Here is a 27,528-nt window from a genome sequence, read left to right on the forward strand (position 1 = left end):
AATGTTCTTCACGTTAGGGGGCCAAAGTACTGGAGCTTCAACTTTAGCATCAGTCCTTCCAATGAATATTCAAGATTAATTTCCTTTAGGATGTCCTGGTTTGATCTCCTTTCTGTCCAAAGGACTCTCAAGAGGCTTCCCCAGCACCACAGTTCCAAAGCATCAATTCTTCAGCACTCAGCCTTCTTTATGGTCCAACTCTCACATCTGTACATGACTACTGGAAAAACCATAGCTTTGACTATACGGACCCTTGTTGGCAAAGTGATGTCTCTGCTTTTTAATATGCTGTCTACGTTTGTTATGGCTTTCCTTCCAAGGAACAAGCATCTTTTAATTTCATGCCTGCAGTCACCATCCACAGTGACTTTGGAGCCCAAGAAAATAAAGTCTGTCACTGTTCCAGTTTTTCCCCTTCTATTTGCCATGAAGTGATGGGACTTGATGCCATGACCTTAGAATTTTGAATGTTGAGTTTTGAGCCAGATTTTTTACTCTCCTCTTTCACCCTTTTCAAAGGGCTCTTTAGTTTCTCTTCACTTTCTTCCATCAGACTGGTATCATCTGCCTATCTGAGGTTGTTGCTATTTCTCCCAGTAATCTTAACTCCCAGCTTGGGATTCATCCAGCCCAGCATTTCCCATGATGTACTCTGCACACAAGTTAAACAAGCAGGATGATAATATGTACTCCTTTCCCAATTTTGAACCAGTCAGTTGTTGCACATCTGGTTCTGTTGCTTCTTGACCTGCATACAGGTTTCTCAGGAGACAGGTAAGGTGACCTGGTATTCTCATCCCTCTAAGAATTTTCCAGTTTTTTTGTGACCTACACAGACAAAGGCTTTAACACAGCCAATGAAGCAGATGTTTTTCTGGAATTCCCCTGCTTTCTCCATGATCAAACAATGTTAGCAGATTGACCTCTTGTTCCTCTGCCTTTTATAAACCCAGCGTGTACATCTGAAAGTATCAATTCACATACTGCTGAAGCCTAGCTTGAAGGATTTCGATCATAACCTTGTTAGCGTGTGAAATGAGTGCAATTTTATGGTAGTTTAAACATTCTTTGGCATTGCCCTTCTTGGCATTATCACTGTGAAATTTCAGATTACTAGGGTCAAAGAAAAGATTTTATGATTCAAATAAAAAAGCCCAGCATACAAAGGCTTCAGACTTCTCAAAAGCCATAATGGAAACCACAATTCCAAGGAGGAATGCCTTCAAACTTCTAAATAACTTCCAACCTAGAATTCTATACCCAGACAAGCTACTGATAAAATCAGAAACAGAAGGGACTTCCCTGATGGTCCAGTGGTTAAGACTCTGCCCTTTCGTTGCAGGAGGTGCGGGTTTGATCCCTTGTCAGGTACTGAGATCCATGCAACACAGCATGGTCACAAAAAAAAAAATGGAAAACTGATTTCTTAGAATTTACCTCACACACAACCCTTCTCATGAAGAATGATTTGCTGCACCAAAATAAGGGAATAAACCAAAATCAAAGAAGACATAGAATCCAAGAGATAGGAGATCCAACAAAAGAGGTTAAAGGAAGGTCCCAAGGTAACTGATATGTACTAGACATAAAGAGAGGATGGCATGGCAACCCACTCCAGCATTCTTGCTTAAAGAATCCCCAAGGAGAGAGGAGCCTGGTGGGCTACAATCAATGGGGTCACAAAGAATCGAACATTACTGAGCGACTAATCACAGCACAACACTAGACACAAAGAACAACCAGTCCACAGTAAAGCAGATCAAAAATTGATATAATCATGACAAAACTACAGGGATAATAGAGAGACGGGGACAGTGCCAGTATGAAGTACTGGTAGACAGTGGGAGGAGAGGGACTGCGGTGAAAGAAAGTTAAACCTCACCATTGTAACAGAAGCCAATCTATGAGACTGGAAAATGAGAAAGTACCAATTTAAGCTTGCTAGGATCTGGAGATAAATATCAAAGGAAATCAGGAGTTGAAAGCAGATGCTTCTGGGAAGGGGGATACACAGGGAGTGGGACATGTTAGGGGCGGATGTTATTTTTCTAAAGAAACTGATAACATTATTTGAAGCTTTGAGTTATATTCATATTCAACTGTGATTAAAAATGGAAAGTATAAAAAAGATTCCATAAATGAATCAAAATACCATCATCTTTAATAAAAGAAGAGTAAAACCATTAAATGTCACTGATTTAACTCACAATTGTGCATCTTTAAAGATATAATACAAAATAGAAAGGCTACTATTTTCCATTGGTTAGTACCTTCTGATTCTCTTCCACTTCAGCTCTAAGTTCTGAACTCACAGCTGTTTTGGTTATTGCTCTAAGGAAAGAAAAACATTATCAGTGACTGGTTTAGTATTTACCTTCTGAGCCACCAGGGAAGCTCAGTATTTGATATACATGACTTCAACTTCCCTATATGAAACAACACACTGTTCAATAAATTACAAAAAAAACTAAATGGAAAAAACTCTAAACCTTTACAATTGATAAAATAAATTTCTCCTCTCAGATGTGTATATTGTTCATTATCACAAGATATAAAACCAAGGAAAAGTAATAATAATAGCTGATTTTAATGCAAGTGCAGTTATTTCCAGGAACTTAGTTAAATATATGCAACTCTATTCCTATACATCATCTCTACAGCTCATAGAATAAAAGGATAATGTTAAATAAGTTAAGGCTACAGACTGCTCAACCTTTTTAAGCATATGTATCTCTTCAACAGGGCTTCCCAGGTGCTGCTAGTAGTAAAGAACCTACCTGCCAATACAGGAGACGTAAGAGATCAGGTTTGATCCCCTGGAGGAGGGCACAGCAACCCACTCCAGTATTCTTGCCTGGAGAATCCCCATGGACAGAGAAGCCTGGTGGACTATAGTCCACAGGGTCACAAAGAATCAGACACAACTGAAGCGACTTCACACGCACATGTCAGCAGCACACATGACTAAATAAGGACGTACTACATGATTTTTAAGTCCTGTCTAAGTGTTTTCCACGACTAACCAAGTAAACAAACTTATTTACAAAAGCACCTCAGTTAAAACACCTCATTCAATTACTCAAGTAAAGGACTGACAATCATTTAAGTTTCTGAAAATGTGGCTTTTAAAACAAGTTTGCCTCATATTTATGAGAAGTAGAGGACCTTTATACAACTGAAAGCAATGCAGAAAAGCTGCATTCAAAACCTTAATCAGTCACTATGAACAAGTCAGCCTCTATAATTCATTTCCTTCATCAAGATTGATTAAGACAATATATATGAAATTGTTTAGGAACAAAAGCACTAGAGTCCACAGCAGACCCTAGATTAGTTACGTCTGCATACATTAAATTTTGTTAACTCATCTAATCCTGAAAGGCAGGCACTGTTATTTCTGTCTTATTGCTGAAGAACGTGATTATTTGCAAAGTTGCTCTCTTCAACCACACGAGGCAGGGGTGCCTTCTTAAAAAGACGGTACCATTAGTATTACAGTACTGGTAGCAACAGGACTGTAATTTTCTAAGCATTTTCATATTTTAGTGACTTCAGCATGGCATACACATGGACATAATTAGACATACGTTAAAAAGAAGACTGTCTCAAACTGTATTACTCTACGTTACCTGGCTTTGGTGGGGAAGTTTTGGCTGAGGTCCTTCATGATTACGAGAGCTAACTCAACAGGAGCAGCCAAGATTCGTGCAGCAGCCTGAAAACTTAGATCTGCAAGAGCGTCAAACAGAAGTTGAAGTGTGTTAATCAGACACATGAGAAGCAGGAAAAAACACTTATTTCCAATTATCTTCTTGGTAATTAAGAATGCCACCATTTCAGAGCACATCCAGGTTTTACACAGTTCACAGGCCCCTGGAGTGTTTACTGTAGCTGTTCCTTGATCTGCCTGCATAAACACTAGGGTACACACCAACACATTTAGCACAGGATTAATCATCCCAAATCCTTTTCCTTCTTCTGAATTTACAACATATCACAAAGTATAGCAGAAGATTTTAGTAAATTACCTTGGGAAAAAAACTTTGATATATAGTTATTTAGACCAGAAGAGCACAGCCTGCCATACTGAGATGCCTTTAGCATCCAACTGTTTAATAAATGTACACATATAGAAACGCAAAGATTCTGACAAGCTTGTTTCTAGTTTTACAAACTAACACATCTGGTCAAAGAGAGAAAGATCTGGTACTCGTCTACAAATATATATTATTCTGCTAAGTGTTATCTGTCTACAAAAGGACTTCCTTCCATTTCTGATAAATCATAATAAATCACATGACCCTTAAAATCTGTGAATAAATACAAACAAATACAAATTCTAACTTTTTTAACACCGTAAACTTTAAAACAATTCTTCTACATTTTTATTACCTTGCAACTGCCAGACTTTTAAAGGTGCCATTTCATTGGTGCTCTCAACGAGATGCTTTCTGAGTTCTTTCAACTGTCCCTTCAGGTCAGGGTGCAGGTCTCTGAAAGAAACACAAAATCAATTCCTTTCATGTGTCTTTTCTTTCCCAAAGCATTTAGAAGTTGGCCTCAAATTTATCTTCACGACTTTTCCCTCTACATAATAAAAAAAATCCTACAATATAGGAAAAATATTAAAGTATAACTACTTTTCTTAAAAAAAATTAATAAGTTCATTTAAAAACTAACACAGATTAAAAAAAAAAAACACAGATTTTAAAAATGCATCACTACGAAAGTGATTCTGTCTTTGAGGGGAAGGAGAGGAGTGGGACTGAGAGTACGGAACAGAGAGGACCTCAACTCTGTTCACTGTGTTTTACTCAACTTGTTTCTTCTTTTTCTTTAAGGAAAAGAAGGCATTATGTTGAAGGGGAAAAAACTCAATTCACAGTTTCTTTCATACAGAAAAGCAAGTATGATAGCAACAATCAATTCTGAGTGGTGAGTATGTGGGTATATTATTCTCCTTTCCTGAATCTTTTTAATTTCTCAAAATAAAACTGGAAATACCTTGCTGCCAGTCCCAAAATGAATTTCTTTCAATACCTGCCCATAAATCCTTTACTCAAATGAATATAATTCAAGCTATCCAAAATAACTGGATTTTGCTTAGTTTTATCTCAAAATACAGTGCCTTCTATTTAAAGTTAGTAAAACAAATTTTCAGAGGCAGAGATATATCATTTAGATCAGAAAAACAGATGGAGTAGACTAATTGTTTTTAAATATTATAACTCAAAATTTCTTAAATACAACATGCCAAAAGTAAAACATTTACTCAGATCACTCACCATCCAATCAATCCATTTGAGTTACTACAAACTTTTGTTCATGATAAAAGTAGGTTAAAATGGCCAATTACTTTAAATAGCTAAATAACTATTCTGAATGTCCATAAAAGAAAATGTCTTCAATATTCTACACAACATCTTTGTGCTGTAAATACATGAAATCATAATGCTATCCAAAAAACAAACATAAAACGTGAATATGAAAAGGAACTATGGAAATCTGGATGCAATAAAAATGGAACCTGATTGCATACTAATGAGGCCATAATTGGTGTTCAACACAAAGAAACGTACATATGCACAGGACGAACTCAGTATGTGCAGTCACTCTACATGAAATCATCTCTGCTAAACTTGTTACATCATTTTACTCAACCAAATGTTAAAGCTAAAGTATATGAAACTACACCTACATATACTATTTTTATTTTTTAAAAAAGCACACTATAGATGTCCTAATTAAGACTTCCCTCAGCCCTGAGCAGAATTCAGGGTTCAGAACAATGAGAAGTCATATCAGAAATAGCTGCAACATTTAAAATAAAAGCTAAGATTTTTCAGGTAAAAAATTCTAAGATCCTTTCATAAAACAGTTAATGAAATTTTCTTCAAAAAGCCATTTTCTATCTTCTTTCATATAAAGAAAATTGCAATAAAATGTATTTCAACTGAACACATAAAATCTTCCATACCTATTATAATTCTTTTGCAATTTTTCAAACTATGCTGAGCATAAGTAAATAGTTATAGACACAACACTGTAAATCAACTATACTTCAATAATTTTTTTTAAGAGACAAAAACAAGCAAAGAAAAATAGCTATAACCTCTTTAAGTTAAAATACACTTGATTTTCTCAGGAAAAGATTACATAAAATTATTAGATTTCTCCTACTACGTGAATCAAAAAGTGGAATGTAACTTTAATGCCACCAACTACAAGGTCCAAAAAGGGAAATCAACTTAAGCCATAAGCAGGCAGTCATAGTATCATGTAAGAATAATGTGCTTCAGAATTACTAAAAATCATAAACATACTAGAAACTAAATGGTCATCTTCTCATATCAGATTACATATGTAAAGTACTCTTGAGAAACAAGAGATATAGTAATGAGAAAGATGATACTTACAATGCTAAGAAGCCTAGAGAGTTAAAGAGAGAAAAACCCTCTCTCAAAAGAATATACATACCTTAACTTTCCAAAGAGAAATCCCTGAACTTCATCAATAGGATCACTTTCACCAATCACTGTGGTGTTAACTTCAGTTCCTACAAAAGCACAGCAGTTACATGTCTAATCATTCAGAATATAAAAATATTAACTTCATAAAATTTGAAAAATATAAGAAAACATTTTAAAATACCTGAAACTATAATAGCATTTATAAATGTGTTTTTGATATATCCTGTGTTCCTGGATAAAGTAAGAATGTATTTTTCCTTGAACTTTGGAAATTTTTAATTTAAATACTTCAAAATTAAGAATAACAGATATTTCAATATCAAAATTCTGAGGAATTTGTAACTAGGCAACTTAATCCTAGATATAACTATTGAGAAAAAAATGAAGTGCTAAGCTACCTCCCATGTACCAAAATCAACCATTTTTACCTTTAAAATAAAGCAAAAGACATAAAAAGAGTACACATAAACCTTGTTGAAATTCAAAACCCTAGCATATTACAAGAAGTATCCACAATAAACTGTTCCAAGTCAGAAAATGACAACAACAAAATTAAACTGTTAATTAATAGTTTAAGATTTCATATTGGATCACAAGTTAATTACTGTTTGTGAGCTACTTATTATCAATAACAGTAGCTACTATTTACTGAACTTTATTGTACAAAAAACTTTGTAAAATTTTTTTACCTATACATCTTATTTTCTCTTCACAAATACTTTAAGAGGCATGTATCATTAACCACGTTCTATAGAGTAAAACATTAGGAATTTTTCACCCTACAGAATTTGTCACCCAGCTCAAATATAACAGAACCAAGATTCAAACACCGCTTCATCATTCTCCTCGATCTATTCTATTCCCCTTTAACTTGTATCTAAAGAAAACGCGTTGGTCTTAATTTACAAATTCACCTTTCACCTGAGTATCATCCTTGGCCTTGTACTCAGTGCTCTTAATGGCCAGCTCCACACCATAGCCAGAGAGGTAAACAGGCTCCTTCCTGGGATTCTGCAGACAGAGCAAGCATTCCATCACCACCGAGCTCCCACACCATCATGACCACCTAGCTCTTAATGCACCATGGCAGACAGAGTGCAACCACATTAATGTCATGTAGTCATCACCTAGGATTATGCACTCAGGATATGCTTGAACTTCTATGGGAATCCTTAGATTGTGGATCCTGCCACAAGTGTGAGAACTGGGATTCCAAGGTAGAAACAAAACTGGATGAAGGCATAGTGGAAAGTATAATGGTCACCAAACTATATGAAGAAATGGAGAAAATAAAAAAGAAGCTCTGGACCTACACAGGGTTGAAAACTGGTTAGGTTTCAAACCTTGAAGTGCTTTGTTGAGACCATGTGTGTAAATATGTGTGTTTGTGTGTGAACATTTTTTTACTGAATTTAAATGTCTTCAGATAGGGTTTGGGCTAACCAAATGTCACAGGCTTGCCATCATCCTGAATGAGGATGGCCTTTTAATACCAGCAATAGAGCATAGCAGGGCAGGGTCAGAAACTGGATACTGACAAATCTGGTTCTGCTCATGTAAGTCTTCCTTTAAAATTTTTATTCCACAGGAACTTAACACTCAGTATTTACTGAGCTCAATATGACAAAGAGATTTTAAAGGCTAACGATCTTTACATATAAATATTTTAAATGCTAAATGCTACCCAAAGTTTGAAAACCTTAATTTCAAACCAATTCTGCTAGATTTTATCTCTTTAGACATTCTCCTCCTTCTACCAAATGAAAAATTCCAAAAAGGAGGGGAAAAAAAGGGTTTAGAAAGGAATTGAATTCAAGAATCAGTTTCATAGTATGATGCCCATATTAAATCTGGATGAAATTAAATGTAATTTACATAGTTCATTTTGAAATAAAACGTAACTTTTACATTGGTGTTGTTTAACTGCTAAGCCGTGTCTGACTCTTTGTGACCCCCGTGGACTGTAGCCCACCAGGCTCCTCTGCCCATAGGATTTCGCAGGCAAGAATACTGGAGTGGGTTGCCATTTCCTTCTCCAGGGGATCTTCCTGATCCAGGGATCAAACCTGCATCTCCTGCTTGGCAAATGGATTCTTCACCACTGAGCCACCTGGGAAGCTATTTTTAAAGCATAATTTTATTTAAAAATTTTAAAGCATAACTTTATACAGTCATTTTTTAAAGCATAATTATTTACATTTCTTCAGTAAGACAAGCAAAGTATAAATAACAGATTTGATGAAAGTACCACAGTTTCCAAAGAAGTAGTTCAAGTCATTTTATAAAGGGTGAAGTTATTAGCTTAAGGGCTAAGGTTGTCTTGGGCAAATTAACATTTAAAACAGTAACAAGTCAATACTTACTGATACATAATGTCTGAATACGTAATTTATTTTGCCTGCATTGCTTTTTGAAACAAGTTGTCGGTGGAAATTATAAAACTCCTCAGAGCCAATCTCAGAGTAGAAAATAACCGCTGAGCTTTCAGGATTAGATGAGGGGTATCTGTGATCTCCTTTGAACAATAAAGGTTTTGGTCTGAAAATAAATATTAAAAGCTTAAGACTGTTAACTTTAAAAAAGTTTTTAAATGTTAAAAACAGTACAAAATGAAGCTACAGCAATGATAATTTAAGTAAAGATTATAAGCATCTTAATAGAAAATTGAGGATCACAATCTTAAATAGCTTTTAGTTAGTAAGAATACTGTCAGATATAAGTCTTATTGGTGCATAATTAAAAATAACAAATGTAAATTATATAAATTATAAAATGTAGACTTTGACTAGAAATTGTTACCAATTCCTAAAGAAGAGGGGGGAGCCAGGAAACAAATACATATCCAGACCTCATAGTACTAAAACTTTAGTAAATTATTCTACTATATAAATAGAATATAATTATCTTTTTATCTGAAAACCTAAGTGTGAGTAATGCAAAACAGCAGGGATGATTTTAAGCACATAATTGCCCAATCACAGCATCTCCCTTCTCTATCATTTTTACCATTATGATCATCCTACTACTGGATCTAACATTTATTTAGGTTTTCGTCATAAATTTTGAAACTCCCCTCCTCAAGAAAACTCCTTTAAGAATGGCATCAAGGAATTAACAGATCATAATGCATAGACCTTATGACCTACCAATCCCTCTTAAGGAGGTACACCTACATGTACTAAGTGGAAGATGCCTCTTATAAAAATAAACCCACCTACCTGCATAAATTTATAACCACAGAAAAAAAGGATAAGAGAATATATGCCAATCCATTAAAAAGTTACCACATCTCAGAAGAGGAAACATTATCACTCTTTTCTTTATAAAGGTCTGCGTTATTGTAACAAATGAGACAAAGAATTTTTCAACTTGTGTTCCCCAGTGAACAGCACTTTGCCATGCAGCCAGTTTCAAAAGCCCACACCTCCCCACTGAGATGCTGAATGCTGCTCACTGTGTTTGTGGTTATCACCCTGAGGGAAAAGCATGCATATCATTTGGCGGGCACAGGACAGATGCTGAGCAGGTGATCTCACTAAAGAAGAACTTCCTCATCTAAAACACCCTTGGCACTTCTGGCACAGAGCAACCTCAGAAAGAGAGATCGCTGTTATCCTATCTACAAAAGTATGAGAGGATATAAAGAGGGGTTACTGCCCTAGCCAGATAGCAAGAAGTACCTATTATTTGTCCATCACAGGAAACCTACCTTTAAGTAAAAAAGTCAGCCTATTAATTACCAATATTCAAATTAAGCTTGCAATTATCTTAAATAATCTCCTTTGTCTGAAAGTAATACTATCCTTAGAGATCATTACCATTAATATCATTACTCCAGGCACTGGTTTTAATACACAGAATATTCTTTACTAAGCTGATGAAAAAGCCTATGTAACATCTCTGATATAGTCATTAGTAAATAACAGTAAGTACTCTTATTATCTCTATTTCGAAACAAGATGAGGAAAGAAAGGTTATATACTTTGCTTAAGTAGGCAAAACTATTTTAAGTGATGGAGTTGGGATTTAAATCTAGTCAGTCTGGTTCCAGAATCCATATTCTAAACCACTATACTCACGAACTACAAAACCCAGAAGAAAAATCAGAAGGTGCATTTGAAATAGAAGAAATCCCAATGAATGCAGGACACTTAAATAAACACAAATGTACCTTTCAGAAGCTGTTAGTAGAAGAGTCTCAAGGGTATCAAAATCACAAGTCTTCTTTCCATGCACTGAAAAAAATGAATTACATCCTTCTGGTGGCGGTTCATCAGCTGCTATCTGTCATTTAAGATACAAAACATTTTTAAAAATAATTTCTAACCAAAGACAAGATAAAAACTGAATATTCTAAATAGGTAATAAAATGATAATAAAACATCAGTGAAAACAAAGGCAACATCTACTGAACATTTATCATGTGACAGGAATAAGAGTTTTATACTTCACTACTTTCCTTCTTATACTAGTTCACCTAGCTCCTCCCAATATCACTCCATGAAGTAGGTGTGATTATTATTCCGAAAACAGAACTTTAAAATTCTATCTTAGAAGATATCAAAAGCTATCCAGGGAATACAATATGTACCTTGCAGAAAACTAAGCTTACAAACGTCAGTTGGAGGTGTCAAAGTGTAACAATGTAGTCTTAAGTATAATATGCAGATTAATGCAAAGCCCTTCCCTGAAACAGGAAGACTGACAATGCATCTAAAAAACCACAGAACTAAAAGAAGAGCATAGATGGAAAGGTGAAATCACCCCAGGAGCACAGCAAGATATGTAAAAGAAAGGCTGAATGAGTTATGGGGTATGTTCAGAGTAAAACGTACTAACGCCCAGGCACACCACCACAAGTCCACCCCCACCTTTGCTGAGAGGCACAGCGAGACACACGAGTGTAAAGAAACGGGAAAGAGAAAGGACACGGTGACAAGCACTGCTATGTGCACTGATGTCACTTAGGTAATATATTCATACTGAATGTTCTTTTCTATGGCTGGAATACAAATAATTAAGGAAAGAGGGGGAGAAATGGAAAGCTTGCTATGAAAAATCAACATTAAAACTTTTCGTTACATTGTCTTTTTTAAAGTTATTACAAAACTTCCAAACTTCTATTTGTAAAAAGAAAGAATAGCACCATAAACTCCCATGCACCCATGATGAGCATTTCAGTAATTATCAATTTATGGCCACATCTTATTTTCTCCACTGTCCTACCACACTTCATTGGATCATTTTGATATGCACTCCAAATAACATTTCATGCATGTTTCAGTATCTCTCATTAAAACACAAAAATTATTTATTTAGTTTTTCTTGGTCACACCATGTGGCTTGCAGAATCTCAGTTCACTTAACAGAGATTAAACCTGGGCCATGGCAGTGAAAGTCCAAAGACCTAACCTCTAGACCATCAAGGAACTCCCAAAACACAGAGTTGTTTTTTTTTTAATCATACCACCATTACCACTTTTAACTAGTAATACAGGGTTTCTCTGGTGGTCCAGTGGTTAGGAATCTGCCTTGCAATGCAAGGGACACCAGTTCAATCCCTGGTCCAGGACAATCCCACATGCCACGGAGCAACTAAGCCCAGGCATCACAGCTACTCATGCAGTGCTCTAGAGCCCGTGAGCCGCAACTGCTTTAGCCCACGCACCCCAGAGGCCGTGCTCCACAAAAGAGGCCACTGCAGTGAGAAGCCCTTGCACTGCAACTAACAGCAGCCCCTGCTCACCACAACTAGAGAAAGCCCGCATGCAGCAAGGAAGACCCACCACAGCCAAAAACTAAAAACAAGTAAACAAATAAAATCTCAAGCTTTAAAATAAACAACCAAAAAAAAAGTCATACAGTTCTGTTTTGATGGCCATTGGCAGCAGAGTTTTTCAGTCTTCTTAAGTGCCCTCATTAGAGCAAAAATGACAACAGAAACCAATGGACCACATCTATGACAAAACCAAGGGGAAGGAACTCTCCATGATAGAAAATGCAGAAAGACCTGCAGTTATCAGAGGTCATGGAAGCAGAGGGAAACTGCCGAGATTCTAATGATTCTGAGAATAAGAAAACCCTGAAACAGCCAACAGGTTTTCACTGGCAAGTATGATGGACCAACTGGTTTTGTTCAGCCTAATATTAGGTAAGCACATGGCAGTCTGACCTCTGTGAACGTGGAACTCACAAGCTAGGACTCCCGTCCAGGGAAGGGCCCCATGCAAAGGAGAAACTTTTGAGGGCAGAATAATACTTGAGTAGGACAGAAATAAGAGACAATAAAAGAAAAAGTCCAAATAAAAGCTGAAGAAGGGAACAGAGTCAGGAAATTTCAAAAAGCAAGCTACCTTTTTTTAAAGTCACCATATTTTAACATAACATAAAATCAACAGGATAGGGAACCAGGGAGGTTAAAGAAAACAAATTTCACATCACATTGAGCAGAGAAAGTCTGTGTCAAATGCCATAAAAAGTTACTGTAAAAAAGAGGAGGGGGAAGAACAGTAACCCTCTTAGTCTTACAAGAAAAATTTCTGCAATGATAACGATATACTGGGAATTCCATGGGAGTCCAGTGGTTAGGACTCAACACTTTCACTGCCAGGGCCCAGATACAATCCCTGGTTGGGGAACAAACATCCCCTGTAAGCCACCTGGTGTGGCCAAAAAAAAAATGTATAGGGCAAACTGTAAGTTACTCAACAGAAAAGAAAGGGATGGAGGGAGAACCTATAAACTAAGAGACCACAATCCCCCCCCAAAATTAATAAATTTGTAAAACAACTGAGAAAACTAAACTCTATTGTATGGAGAGGCACTTGGGCAATCTTGGGCAATGAAATGATTTTTTAAAAGAAAACAACAAATGATTCCAAAAGAAGAAAGTGACTCCTTTTGAAGGGCAAAAGTCAGCTGTGGTGGGGACACAGCACACGAAGGGCTTCCATGGTGCCAAGCTAAGTTCAATTTCTTGACCTGGGTAAAAATCACAAAAGTGTTCACTTCATCATAATGCATCACACTACACATTTCTTGCGAGTTGCTGTCTATACCAATTTCATTTCAGAATTTAAAAATGGTTTTAAAATTAGCATTTCTTTTATATCAAACATACAATCAGGGTACAAACAGCTTTGATTCTCTTGCTCTCTATTTTTTTTACAAGTTTGTTCAACTCAAAATCCAGTAAGATCCACACACCACATTAAGGTGACACATTTTTAAGTTTCTCTTGAAGTTCCTCCTTACCTCTTCTCTTTTCCTTTTAATGTATTTGTTGATAAAATCAGATCATTTTGCCATAAAGTCTCTCACATTCTAGCTTTTCCTGACTATAGCCCTATAATATCTCTTCACATTTCCTATCTGCAGTTCTCCTGTGATCTACAGACTATGATGACCCTCGGGGTTAAATGGTTTAGCAAAACTGCATCTCTGTTCAGCTGTGCTATATAAATGAAGTCTGTAGTTTCAGGTTTTTTGCGTAGGCATTTTTTTTCCTTAAATGACAATAAGTGCAAATTCAGTTCAGTTCAGTTCAGTCGCTCAGTCGAGTCTGACTCTTTGCGACCCCATGAACCACAGCATGCCAGGCCTCCCTGTCCATCACCAACTCCCGGAGTCCACCCAAACCCATGTCCATCAAATCAGTGATGCCATCCAACCAGCTCATCCTCTGTCGGCCCCTTCTCCTCCTGCCCTCAATCTTTCCCAGCATCAGAGTCTTTTCCAACGAGTCAGCTCTTCGCATGAGGTGGCCAAAGTATTGGAGTTTCAGCTTCAGCATCAGTCCTTCCAGTGAACACCGAGGACTGATCTCCTTCAGGATGGACTGGTTGGATCTCCTTGCAGTCCAAGGGACTCTCAAGAGTCTTCTCCAACACCACAGTTCAAAAGCATCAATTCTTCAGCACTCAGCTTTCTTTATAGTCCAACTCTCACATCCATACATGACCACTGGAAAAACCATAGCCTTGACTAGACAGACCTTTTTTATAATATGTTGTTTGAAGATTTAACATCATCAGTTTTGCTTGTTATTTACAAACAAATTGTAAATCCTAGAACATTTCAGGTAGACAAGGTACAGTGCTGTAACACAATGACAGGACAACTGCAATATATCCAATCATGTTATACAACCCCTAAAAAAATACTGTCACATGGAAGCACTGAACTCACCTGCTGGAAGGCTTGTATTGTAGCTGAGTATGAGCGAAGAGACAGACAAAATTTCAACAAATTCTGCTGTAGTGGTGACAGAAATTGAAATGCAGCTTCCAATATTGCATGATAATAGGAATAATCAGTACCTGTCAGGAAGAATATTAACCAAAATAATTTTATATGACTACAGGTATCCAAATAAGGTAGCTCACAAAGTATAAAGCTATGTGTTACAAAAGCATATGATTGCAAAATGTTACCACTATATTGTCTTGTAAAGTGAAAGTTAGTTGCTCAATCCTGTCTGACTCTTTGCAACCCCATGGACTGTAGTCCTTGAGGTTCCTCTATCCATGGGATTCTCCAGGCAAGAATACTGGAGTGGGTAATCATTCTCTTCTCCAGGGAATCTTTCCGACCCAGGGATCAAACTCGGGTCTACTACATTGCAGGAGAACCCTTTAACCTCCTGGGCCACCAGGGAAGCAAGGCATACTGTCTTGAGCTGTTATCAAATGCTTAGAATTACTTAGAGTATACTGTGCAACTGATTCTTCCTCTCTTCAATCCTTTTTTCACTATTCCCTCTCCCTGGACTGAGATTTTCCCACTTACCTGGATGACTCACTCCCACCTTCTTCTTCAGGAAGAATTCCGTTTATGAGAGCACCTATTCCACGGAGGCATTCCCAGTCCCTACTCCCACACCTCAATCAATCATGTTCCTCTCTTCTTTACTCCCATATTTCTTTGGTTACTCTTTCACTTAGCATATTCTTCACTCATTTACTTAATCACTAACTACCCCCCCCAATAGTCTTTGAGCCCCTGCACACAGAAACTATGATGTGTCTTTGTGTCCCCTGGCACATGTTATCTACTCAAATAACCCAACAAGACTGAGCAATGTAATGAGGAAGTACAAGATATTAAACGATGTTAATAAAACTATGGTTTGGGGTGAGGCATTAAAACAAACAATTGAAACAAATTATCTGGGGGGAAAATACATGTAGCAGTATAAAAAAATCCCCAGGATATATTAAATGAAAATCACAAGGTACAAAACAACATATTTAGTACACTACTTTTTCTTACTGTGAGAAAGAATAAGAAATAAGAATACATACTTATGTATTGGATTGGCCAAAAAGGTTATTCAGGTTTTTCTGTAAAATAGTATGGAAAAACCTGAACGACTTTTTGGTCAACTCAATAGTTGTTAAAAAAAAAAAGAAAAACAAAAAAAAATACTGAAGGCTAAACAAATTAATTTTAAATGGTTATAAAAAGCCAAGAGAAACAGAAGGAACAAGATTTTTCTGTGTATAGCCTTTCATATAGCTTTGGTTTTTCTTCTAAAATTTTACTTTAAAAAAAAAAATAAAATAAAATAAAATAAAATTTTACTTTATAATGAAGTATAGTTGATTAACAATATTATGATAGTTTCAGGTATGTGAAGCTTTGACTTTTAAACTACTATTATCTATTTTTGAAAAATTTAAGAAAGAATTTTGAAAATATTTAACATTTTAAAAAGCAAACTGTAAAAGGTTCTGTATGACATTAGCACCTTCAAAGTAGAAAAAGAGATCAGAAAGAAATGTCTTAAAATGTTTTGTGAAGTCACTCAGCTGTGTCCAACTCTTTGCGACCCCATGGACTGCAGCCTACCAGGCTCCTCCGTCCACGGGATTTTCCAAGCAAGAATACTGGAGTGGATTGCCATCTCCTTCTCCAGGAGATCTTCCCAACCCAGGGATTGAACCCAGGTCTTCTGCATTGTAGGCAGACACTTTACCATCTGAGCCACAAGGGAATGTTGCCAGAATGTTAAAAGTGACTATCTTTGGGTAGTAGGACTATGAATGATATTTCAAATAAAGTGTTTAATATACTTCTATGGTCACTTCCAAGAATCATACTCTCCTAACTTCAACCAAAAACACACTAGCATTTATACTGAAGAAATTTCACTTTAAATGTCAGTTCAAATTTCACTATAAAATCCACTTTGATAAATTTATGAAACTGTAAACTAAAATGATTTTTTTGGTTACTTGAACAATTCTAGTTGACTCTAAATTATTTAACTAAAGCTTACAGATGCTTGTTCAAAACTTTTACATATTTAAACTGCAAAAAAAGATTTAGACTTCACTTTTTAAATATGCTCTAATTTTTTAAATCATAAAGTTAAAAATCAATTCAAACATTAACAGCAGTCACATATTTATAATTTTTACACATTTTCACTTCAACAAGGACTTATGCCTGTCAATGCAATATTCAAGGTTTTAACTACTCATGTATCAGCATCTTTGACTATTAATGTCCACATTCTATATAGTTTACATTGAATTAGAAAATGTTTGTGAAAGTTCATAAAAAACTAAACAAGTGATACAGTTTACATTAATCCGACACCTTGACACTCTAGTTGTGAGTGGTTGGCATGCGTAATGGAAAACATTTTGGATGGCACTCAATGAGAAGAAACTTAACAAATAACAGATCAGTTGAGTAATTCATAACAAAAGAAAGCAAATCAAATCTGATGGTTATTATGTAGATGCTAAATGATTCTAAATGAATTTGACTTCTGCAAAATATTCACATAGCACTTTCAATAAAAGAACACAAAAGAACAAAAAACAAGGGGGTGAAAAATCAAAGGCAATTCTTATTGCCAAAGTTGTAAACTTTTTCAAAAATAATTACTAGTTTGTGTTGACTCTGCTGGCTGCCATGACAATTCTACTCACTAAAGATAAAAATGTTTTTCATTAATTGCCATGCCACCATACTCTGAAAGAGACCATATTTCTAATATATTCCCAGACACCAAAGTCAAAGAAGCATCTGCTTCTATTTTACCGTGATGATCTGATGATCCGATATTTTGACTGGCTTCTACAAAATCCCAAAATTTCTCTTGACTGTCTTCTGCTAAAAACTCACTGAGAGAAAAGAGAGAAATATCAGAAATAAAACAACTTAATAAAAATCTTCCAATATAAGTTATATTACTAAGGAGAGTAAAAATAAGCTTTTAAGTTTCCAAATGTCCAAAGCTTGGCTTTTATTTGATAATATATATTATATATGAATATATGTAATATATTTCAATAAAATATTTTCTAACTTTAGGTAACTCTTACTAGCTTATTAGCTATTAATAATTAGCTTCATAGTTCATTCACTTAACAGCTTCACAGGTATTCCTTAAGAATCCTAGAATAATAGAAATGTAACAACAGGGAAGTCCCAATATAAAGAAAGGTTATGAAATCTCATTTGTGAAAATGCTGTCAGTAGTGGAAGCAGAATTAGGAATTTATAATTCTAATACTAGTTCTGCTCACTCATTTTCTGAAAGACTTACAAAGAACAAAAAAATATGTTTCGCCTAAGGTTCTGAGGAAAACGTAACTCCTAGAAACATTTCTAGGAGACTAAAGGCAGCATGCTGTAATCTTTTTAAATCCATAAATCCAAACTTTGAAGACCATCAAATTTTAAAGTTAGCCCTGATTTAATAAAATCAGGTCTTAGAACTTAATGCCATCTTAATTTTTTCCTTGACTTCACTGTACCGACCTAAAATAAAATAATGTCTATTCTACTTCACTCAAGAGCCTTTAAAATCCAGAGAAGAAAACGCAGGTACTCATTGAATGATTCGTGTAAATCGGTTACTTCTCCTCCAAGCCATACCAATGTAGTGGTGGTCTTTCCCTGTCTTAGAGCAAACTACAGATCTGGATCTCAGCTTACCTAGCCAAAGGAAGACTTTCCCATTACTTGTCAACACTGGGATGTACAACTGTCACTCTACTCCACAGCTAGACACAGAAATATGGGAAAAATAAGAAACATTTCCTGGTAATGCACAGCTTCTCTAAAAATAGGTTTCTGAAAATACCCATTATAATAATGTATTATTTAGTGCCTCCTTGAGTGGCATTTTTCTAGGCTTTCGAGTAACTGACACAGACATCACACCAATCTTATAATAGCTTACAATGTAAGAAAACAGGTATTAAGACCAATTATGATGTATAAATAAATGCTAAATTCATGAATTAAAGCAGCATTCACAAGATAAGTGAGCAGAAGGGGGAGAAGTAACACACTCATTAGTTGTGAGAACAAGGGTTCACTTAAGCTAAGACCCTCCTACAAAGGCCATATGCACATAAATATATACTTTTCATATAATTACAGGAAAACATAAACATCCATTCTTTCTCACCCCAATGCATAAGTAAGTCTTACAATGTCTAAGTGTCAAACTGTCTTAAGAAAACTAATTACCAGATCCACTGAACTAAGCCATGGAAGATAAGAACAGTACAAGATACTATTAAAAGGAACGCTGCCATTTGCTTACAGTATGCTTCAATTTGTTTGCTTTTTGCTCTAAATTGTTTTTTAGCTTCTGATATCTATTCCACTGAGTGAAAAATCAAGTTTTACAGAAGACATTCTACGGTGTCTGGGATTTGCTTTACAATGTCTTAGTGGGAGAAGGTAGGAAGGTGGTGATAGTGATGGTTATTGGACTTGAGTTGACAATCGCTAAAACTGGGTGACAGGTAGAGAGAAAGCACATCATATATAACATTTTCTCCACTTATAAATACATTAACTTTCTTAAGGGCATAGAGGTAGTAAAAGAAAAATCTGGAATTTACATTCCTGTCTTCATCACTCAAATCTATCAAGCTGCATTCTCAGGCCATTATAATATTTATGTATTCAATAAATGATTGCTTCAGTTTTAATAACAGAACTTTACTTATACAACATTTCTGTTAGTAACTATAGCTGCTCAAAACATATTCAGGACTCTACTTCAATTAAATATTGATGGACAATCAGAAAGCTACAAACCCTTCATTAGCATCAGGTCCAGTCTAAAAATACACACAGGAATATTTTCAGTCCCTAAGGGCCAGAAGCAAGGAAAGCAAAATGTCTGTGTTAACTGCATGCCTCGATGTATGGAGAAATATCTGACCCTTCAGCCTCCCACCATGGACGTGCTGTGACCCACCATCAGTGTCTGCTGTGGATGCGGGAGGGAAGGATGGTGGCCTCAGCCAGCTCTAGAGGTGAATATGGAGTGGTTTCAAACAAGCACAGCATGTTTTGTCTACCCATCCCATTACCCTAGCAAATTATCTGTAAATAGCCACAAAGGAAAACTAAAAATAGTGAACCCAAATGGCAAATGGCCAGGATATCATGAAAAGGGGCTATGTTTGTTATGGGTAAACTGGGGTGAAGGAAACAGTTTATAATACTCACTTCACTGAGATCAAAGAACTGAAAAGAATTGATCAATTAAGGCTGACAATTTGAGCATACTTTCTCAAAAGTCCATAAGTATATGCCATAAGACTCTTCTAAGAAAATATACAAACACCAGTAAGTTTGTCAGTATAAGTGAGAGTAATGGGATGTTACCCAGTTATGAATATTAAGCAGAATATCTTAAAACATCTATTACAGATAGCTACACAAACTTATTTGTAAAGTAGTAGTAAATCTCAATGACTTAGACTGACACCAGACAAATCATCCAAAATAAGATGAGCAGAAAGGAAGAAAAAAACATCCAGTTAGTTATAAGAGTCCTAGCCCAGGCAGTCGCGGACCTCACATGCCTTCACACTTCACTGCTACAAACACCCAAGATCTAACAAGGGGCTCGGCCCATTTATCTAACTAGTTATTGTAACATCACTAGGACATATAAGCAGCAGGGTCTGGTGGGGCGGGCAGGGGGGTTGTTAGGGCCTGGGGTTTGTTTCTGTTGCCCTTTAATTGCTGAGAGGGAGGCATGGAGAAGTGATGGGAGAAAGTCTATTTGGCAGAAAGTTGGAAGGCTCCTCAGCAAGTCAAGGCCAGCTCCTGCGTGTCCCATGTTCCTACCAGCCTCTCCTCAATACAAAGGAGGCTCTTCCTTAGGAGGTACACCATCAACACAACAAACACTTTGTTCACATCTTTCTAGGGACTAAGGAAAGATGTGAGAATATAAAATGCTAAGTTGAAGGTCACAAAGATAGACCACAAAGTTAACTGATGAACAGTTCAAATTTCCAGCTCTATCAAATTCTGAAATTACTAAATGTTTATCATTCACCTACCTAAATGTATGCTTTAGAAAGATTCGCTGTAGGTCCTAGCTATATGTTATTTGAGATACAATAAAAATAAGCTTCCCTCTATAAACAAAAAAACTAACTAAAAGACAGGTATCTGATTATACTTATGTAACAAACATTTACTAAAATGTATATTTCGTTTATAAAATCTTCCAAGAAATCATTGACTATATTTTACTTTATCAATTTTAAGACATTTTCTTTTTTTTTTTTTCTTCAAGTTTGGGCAATCTTCGTTACTGAGAAATTGAGATGCATGTTTTCTTTTTCTCCCCTAAAAACATACGCATGGTTTCTACAATCTGTCTACTAACTCTTTCTTGCGGTTCACTGAAGTGTTGTCAAGTTTCCTTCAGCTTTCATTTTCTTCCATACTCCCCAGACCAGAGACTCTCTTCTAGTCTGAGAGGTAACGGTGGGAAACTTGGTGTGATTTACTACACATTCATTACACTCTAAATCCCTTCAAAGCCTAGGCCTTTGAAACTCATTTTCTGCACCAAGACCCCAGGAACACAGCAGAAGTAGAAATGGCTGCATGGGGCATAAGGCAAACAGGCAAGAACCAGCCTTCCAGAGTTTCTTGAAGTCCCAGATGGTACTGAGGTAGATGGGGTAGGAGACTAGGGTCCAGTGTGTTTCAGGAAACGCTGCCCAAAGACAACTGTCAATTTTAAGACATATCATTGTTTTATAAAATGCTAAGAGTGAAAGATGCTACCAATAACAACTTGATTAACTGCATTCTGATTTTGGAAAAGCTAACATCAGACAAGACGTGGCCACTTTCTCAGCGCCCCCCTGCACTCTTTTATCTGGGGTCTGTCTCCTTCCAAGTTCTCAGGAGGGCTATGTCCTCCACCCGCACTTCAACAAGCTCTCTTCCCTTTCTTGTATTAAACACCCCTTAGCATCTTGTTCAAATAAACAGAAATTTTCCTTTAAGTACAACACTCTCTTCCTTTATTAGCATATTTACACTCTTCCTGGAAGGCACCATAATAACTTAACCAATTCAGTATATCTGTCTAAAGAAGTCCCTAAGGATCTCTATCATAGTGCAGTCCTAGCCTGCTGACAGAATCTGTGTTCTCTCAGCCTGGGAATGGTACACAACACAGTGCACGCTGAATGGGGCTCTTACTAAATGCATAATGAGAACCCACTCCCTAAAAGCTCCCAAATATTCACTGGCAGAGCCTACATTTTCATTTAAACATGTGAAAGGAAAAAACATGTCTTCTTACCTGGCTTCTAATAACAATGGAGTGGAAAACCATTTTGTTGTAAGAGAGGTTGTAATGGCTTTTGAATCTGCCTTAACTGAGGAAAACAGCCATAGTCCAGTAAGCATAGTCAGAAGGCCCATTTTACGGCAAGCTCCTAGAAAGGGAAAAAAAAGATTTTTCTACAAGGCAATGTTTAAACCTGAATCTTTATACTTAGAGACACAAAATAACATGACTGTGACAGAAATAAAAATGTTTCCAAAATATATAACAGCACATACTATCTATAGATAGTCACTAGATGTTAGTTGATTACTGACACACAACTAAAGGTGTGTGGTTCATTACACTCTTTTCTACAAAGGCTGCACTTCATCTCCTGGGTGCCTACACCATGCAGAGATCAGCCTCTCATCTCGTAGGCTTCACTGGCTGTGGATGAAGGGCTCTAGGGCATGCAGGCTTCAGCAGTTGCAGCATGGGGGTTCAGTGGTTGTGGTTCCCGGGCTCTAGGGCACAGACTCAACAGTTGGGGTGAGCCAGCTAAGTTGCTCCGTGGCAGGTGGGATCCTCCAGAGCAGGGATCAAACCCATGTCTCCTGCATTGGCAGGTGAATTCTTCACCACTGAGCAACCCCAAAAAGTTGCTCCTCCACCCTTACCCTTAGTCTCCCACTCTCTAAAATAAGAATAACAGTATCTGCCACAGGGAGAATGAGAAGGCAACATGAAATCACTTTGTAACAAAAGTCACTTTGTAGCAAAAGCACTTTGTAATGTGCCAAGTACTGCCAAGTACTACACAAAAACTACTAAAAGAGTTTGAAGTTCAGGCACTGTTGGTTTCTTGGGAAACAAAAAATTAAATATGAACGTCCCATTTATAAACGTGTAGTGGTTCAGTTGCTAAGTTGTGTCTGTCTCTTGCGACCTCATGGAGTCCGCCAGGCTCTCTATCCATGGTATTTCCCAGGCAAGAATATTGAAGTGGGTTGCCATTTCCTTCTCCAGACAGTCTTCCTGACCCAGGGATCGAATCCCTGTCTTCTGCATTGCAGGTGGATTCTTTACCCTCAGCCACCAGGGAAGCCCCATTTATAAACAGATTTTTTTTTTTTTAATCAACATTAATAAAGACTAGGACTAACCAAACCAGACCTCTGACAATGAAACCTGCTAGCAGGTAAGTCCTGGCTTGGGAGGGTGTGGGGTGTGGGGGTTGGGGGGGGCAGGGCTGGCCGGGAGAGGAAACTGGAAATGAGGTAGGCTCCTCTCCCAAAGAAGCAAAAATTACTGACATTTCCTGCAGAGGGGCAAGCAAGGACCCAAACTGTTGCATACAATTTCAGACCACTCAAGAACTCTCTCAGACACCCTCCCCTGGAGGTTCATGGACTGCAGCCTCAGAAACCTGCTCCTCCTGATAGAACAAACATGGGTTAGTAATAGTCAGAGACCTATGATCAATTCCTGAGTTTGCTAGTTACCAACAGTTTAACCCCAAGCATGTTACCTAATAACTCCTGCACCCTTACCCTTAGTCTCCCACTCTCTAAAATAAGAATAACAGTATCTGCCACAGGGAGAATGAGAAAGCAACATGAAATCACTTGGTAGCGAAAGTCACTTTGTAGCAAAAGTCACTTTGTAATGTGCCAAGTACTACACAAAAACTAACTGCTCTAGCAAAACATGTCATAAGGAAGAGAAGCTAGAAACTATTTTCTAAACTATAGAATAACAGCTCATCACTATTACAAGGCCCCAAAAACACTCCTTGGAAATGTATCCTCTATGGCTGGGGCGGGGGCGGGGGGGGGGGGCGGGGGGGGAAGCACCTTGCTGTACTAACACAACATTGTAAATCAACTACAGTGCATGCCTGCTCAATTGTTTCCAACTTTATGACCCCTATGGACTGTAGCCTGCCAGGCTCCTCTGTCCATGGAATTTTCCAGGCAAGAATACTGAAACAGGTTGCCATTTCCTCCTCAAGGGGATCGTCCCAACCCAGGGACTGAACCTGCGTCTCCTGCATTGGCAAGCAGATTCTTTACCACTGCGCCAACAAAAATTTTTAAAAATCCTACCCCCAAATCATCAAGTTCCTAAACCAGAGGCAGTGCACATGAACTATGTTCAAGCAGTAAAAATGCTACAGCTGTGTTCACAATTTTTCCTGCAGGGACCTAGACGTGTTACCCCCAACAGTGATGATTCCAGATGAGAAAATGGATGCCAATGAACAGTACTCCCAGATCCACTGCATGCAGAGTGAGGAGGAGGCTCCTCCCCACTCCACCCGAGCAGACACCCACATTTACTGAGCAATTACTAGAGGCACTCTGGACAGCACCACTGCCAAGAGCTCTGCAAACAGCACGTCCCCAGCCTGTCCACACAAGGCCTGCTCCACTCTGTTGACCTCAGTAAACAGCAGCGCCTAGCAAACAGCAGACAGTCCATAAATACGCTGCATGATGGGTGAAACACTATCACTCCCACCTTAAAAATAAGAAAATGGGAATTCAGAGAGGCTAAGTAACTACCTAATAAATAGCAATAATTGGAACCTACACCTGCCTGTTTTAAAAAGTTCTACAATACCATGCTCTCTGCCCTGGCTTTAAAAAGGGGTTCTTAATGTCCAGACCTAGACTGAGCATACAGCTTTATTATGAGGCCCAAGGCAAGTTCAAGGATTTCTAGGGGCAGAGTCTTTGGGTCCCAAATGGCCAAAAGAGGTACAGTTTCACCTTGAAACCAAGGAACCAAAGGTGCGATCAAGCACCAGCCTAAGAGATCCATACTGGGGCTGATTCTGGGGACAGAGTGTGAGCTCCTCAAGAGCAGGGAGTTTTGTTTGTCACAGTCACATGCCTAGCATAATGCCTGGAACACAGGAGGCCCTCAACATAAACAAACACAGACTTTGTTCATTAACAGATGAATGAAAAGAACTGGGAGAAAAAGGGATGTGGCACCAGCCTAGGACTTAAGAAGGGTGAAAATGAAAACTATGCATCATGACTCACCCAGAGATCCCCTAGACCTGTTTTAAAGACACAGACAGAGTTCTTGGGGTGCAGCAGAGCATCATTAGAGATGGGAAAGGGAGGAAAGCCATACATTAATGAAGAGCTTTCCCACACCCAAACCCCACATCCTTGATACCACAGGTAACACCAGAGGAAAAGACTGTTCACAGAAGTCAAAATAAGAACCTTTCTGAGTTGTCTTTTGTTTGAGGATACCTTCATTTGCCAAGATCCCATATCACTCTGACCCTAGTAGTCTTTCAAGGTTGCTTATTAAGAGGAATAGTCTGCAAACTAACAGTTGGCAGAATCTTCACTGTGGCACTGCATGATTATCGGCATCACGCTTATGGCATGATGCATAAATTTAAAAGTCTTTAGTAAGTTCCAGGCCCAAATGATTCATCTATAACATCCAGCATGTGGCCTGGTTTCTTCAGTACAAATTAAAGACGCCATCTCTTGCTCATTTATTTAAAATATTCATCAAAGTTATATTATGGCAAGTGTTTATCACTTTTGAAAAACAGAAAAGGCATAAAGTTCTAAGTCATCACCAACTTTTTCCATTCTTAAACTGAAGAAGATAGCTAATGGAACTCAAAAAAACACTTGAAGGGTTCAGGTTAATAGATGAGTTTCAACATATATGGCAATAGCGAGGAAAAATATTATAAAGTACCCTTCTTGAGAAATAAATTTACTTCTGAAATAATTAAATTAATATACATTTATACCTAGAAGTTTCTCCATAGTTCAATCTAGTCCTCGCAAGTTAAACACGCACTGTGAAGGAGTTATACTACTGTACAAAGCAATGTTTATTTCCCTTATTAAAAATGAGTTTCAGCTAAGTTAATCAAAAGCAAATCAAAATGAAAGGCTATAATCAACCCAAATTTTATGTTGCTATCATATAGCTATTTAAAACGTCTTCAAATATCACACTAACATTGGCTGGCCAAGTGCATAACGAATGTTTGCAAAATAGTTAGTGTAGCACACTGTAAGGCATAAGACCCCAAGACTTCAAATGAACAAACTATGATAGTTTTCAAATCTGGCAAAAAAAATGCAAAACAATCTAGAGATTCTGGTCAAGGAACACTGAAGAGCTCACGCCCGCAACTCATTGGCGATGTATGCTTATCTTATTCTTCTGGCAGGTCCCACACTAAAAGTGAAACCGGATCATCCAATTTCCAGTCAACAGATCCTTCAAACAAACGAAAACGGTAAACAAAATTCATCACCCGAATTCATTTTAGGGAAAACAGAAATCTATAAAAAGATCCATTTTTTTTTCCCACCGCAGTCCTGCAAACCGCTGGCTCTCAACCTCCCTGGGGTCAAGCTTGGTCTGAATTCGTGTTAGGACACGTCCCCCACCTCCGTCTGCACTGGGGCACACGGGTTTCAAAGCTCTTCAATGAAGGCGCAAAGCCGATGAAGAGAGTCCGCGGCCACCCTCGCAGAAACCGGATTTGCCCAGGAAACACTGAAGGACTTCTAGAGGGACTCGAAAAGAGAGGAAGGGCTGAGACACAGGAGGGGAAACTGAGTCAGGAAAGAATCGGAAGATCAAGGTGACCGAGACACAGGGTGGCCTCGCTCCCCAGACCCTCTCTCCGCCGGCGAGACCTCCCTACTCCAACCCCAGGGGTACCTGTCACTGGTCTTGCAGCTGCAGCACACGCGCCACTCTCATCCCCTTTCCAGCCCATGCCAGGGGCCGCGCTCTGTCCGCGACGGCACCTGCGACAACGCCGGGGCGGGGCAGGACAGTGGCGCAGGCGGCAGCAGCTGCGCCAGTGAGCGGCCGACACGCGCCTTTCCCGCGGCTCTGCTCAGAAGCCGGCCTCGCAAAGGAGAGACCAGCTCCCGACCGCCCTTTACTTCCGCTTCCTACTGGCTAGCGCCGGAGGACTTCCGGCTACCGAGTCGCGGCCAGGGCCGCCCAGAGCGCCACGCTACTGCCATCTTACTTCCGAAGAGGTTCCGCCTCGCTCCTTGCTTCCGGAGGTTCAGTTTGATTGGCGAGGCGCTGTTCTTTGAGGTTTTGTGGACATGTACGGGGACAACTTAGACAGAAAAGCTCTACCACATGAAGAGACTGGATAGAATCCACTTCCTTAAACTTGTCCATTAAAAGCACTGTTGCACCGTAAAGGACCAAACGACTTAATGTTTCCGAGTTTCTTAGACTTTATCTCAAACTATCTTGGATAGCCTCCGTTCCAGGGAGCAGAGAAAAGAATTTTTTTTTTTTTTTTTTTTAAATTTCATGAGACGTTTTTGCTTGTTTTGTATGGGCAGTGGCAGCTTAATCTGCAAGGCTTACTTTGTCTTTTGAATTACTTTTTGGCAAATACAAATTACTAAGTAAAATTCTTTTAGAATTTATGACACTGGGCAAGTCATTTTAGCCACCCAGAAATGA

The 27,528-nt window shown here is 38.0% G+C and overlaps 1 protein-coding gene across 1 annotated transcript in view; it reads right to left on the reverse strand.

The window, feature by feature from the left end:
* The window catches only part of UGGT1 (UDP-glucose glycoprotein glucosyltransferase 1), a 112,400-nt gene extending 85,416 nt beyond the window's left edge, over positions 1 to 26,984 (reverse strand). The window contains exons 1-11 of the mRNA XM_043487693.1: positions 26,755 to 26,984; positions 22,069 to 22,204; positions 17,523 to 17,605; positions 14,658 to 14,788; positions 10,642 to 10,754; positions 8,834 to 9,008; positions 7,385 to 7,481; positions 6,478 to 6,556; positions 4,393 to 4,493; positions 3,630 to 3,729; positions 2,271 to 2,331 (exon numbers count right to left, since the gene is read on the reverse strand). Of these exons, the coding sequence (XP_043343628.1) occupies positions 2,271 to 2,331; positions 3,630 to 3,729; positions 4,393 to 4,493; positions 6,478 to 6,556; positions 7,385 to 7,481; positions 8,834 to 9,008; positions 10,642 to 10,754; positions 14,658 to 14,788; positions 17,523 to 17,605; positions 22,069 to 22,204; positions 26,755 to 26,812 (1,134 nt within the window). The 5' untranslated portion in view covers positions 26,813 to 26,984. The remainder of the gene's footprint in view (positions 1 to 2,270; positions 2,332 to 3,629; positions 3,730 to 4,392; positions 4,494 to 6,477; positions 6,557 to 7,384; positions 7,482 to 8,833; positions 9,009 to 10,641; positions 10,755 to 14,657; positions 14,789 to 17,522; positions 17,606 to 22,068; positions 22,205 to 26,754) is intronic.
* Between the last annotated feature and the right edge of the window lie 544 nt (positions 26,985 to 27,528).

The sequence above is a fragment of the Cervus canadensis genome, chromosome 15 (assembly GCF_019320065.1).
Source record: "Cervus canadensis isolate Bull #8, Minnesota chromosome 15, ASM1932006v1, whole genome shotgun sequence".
Lineage (NCBI taxonomy): Eukaryota > Metazoa > Chordata > Mammalia > Artiodactyla > Cervidae > Cervus > Cervus canadensis.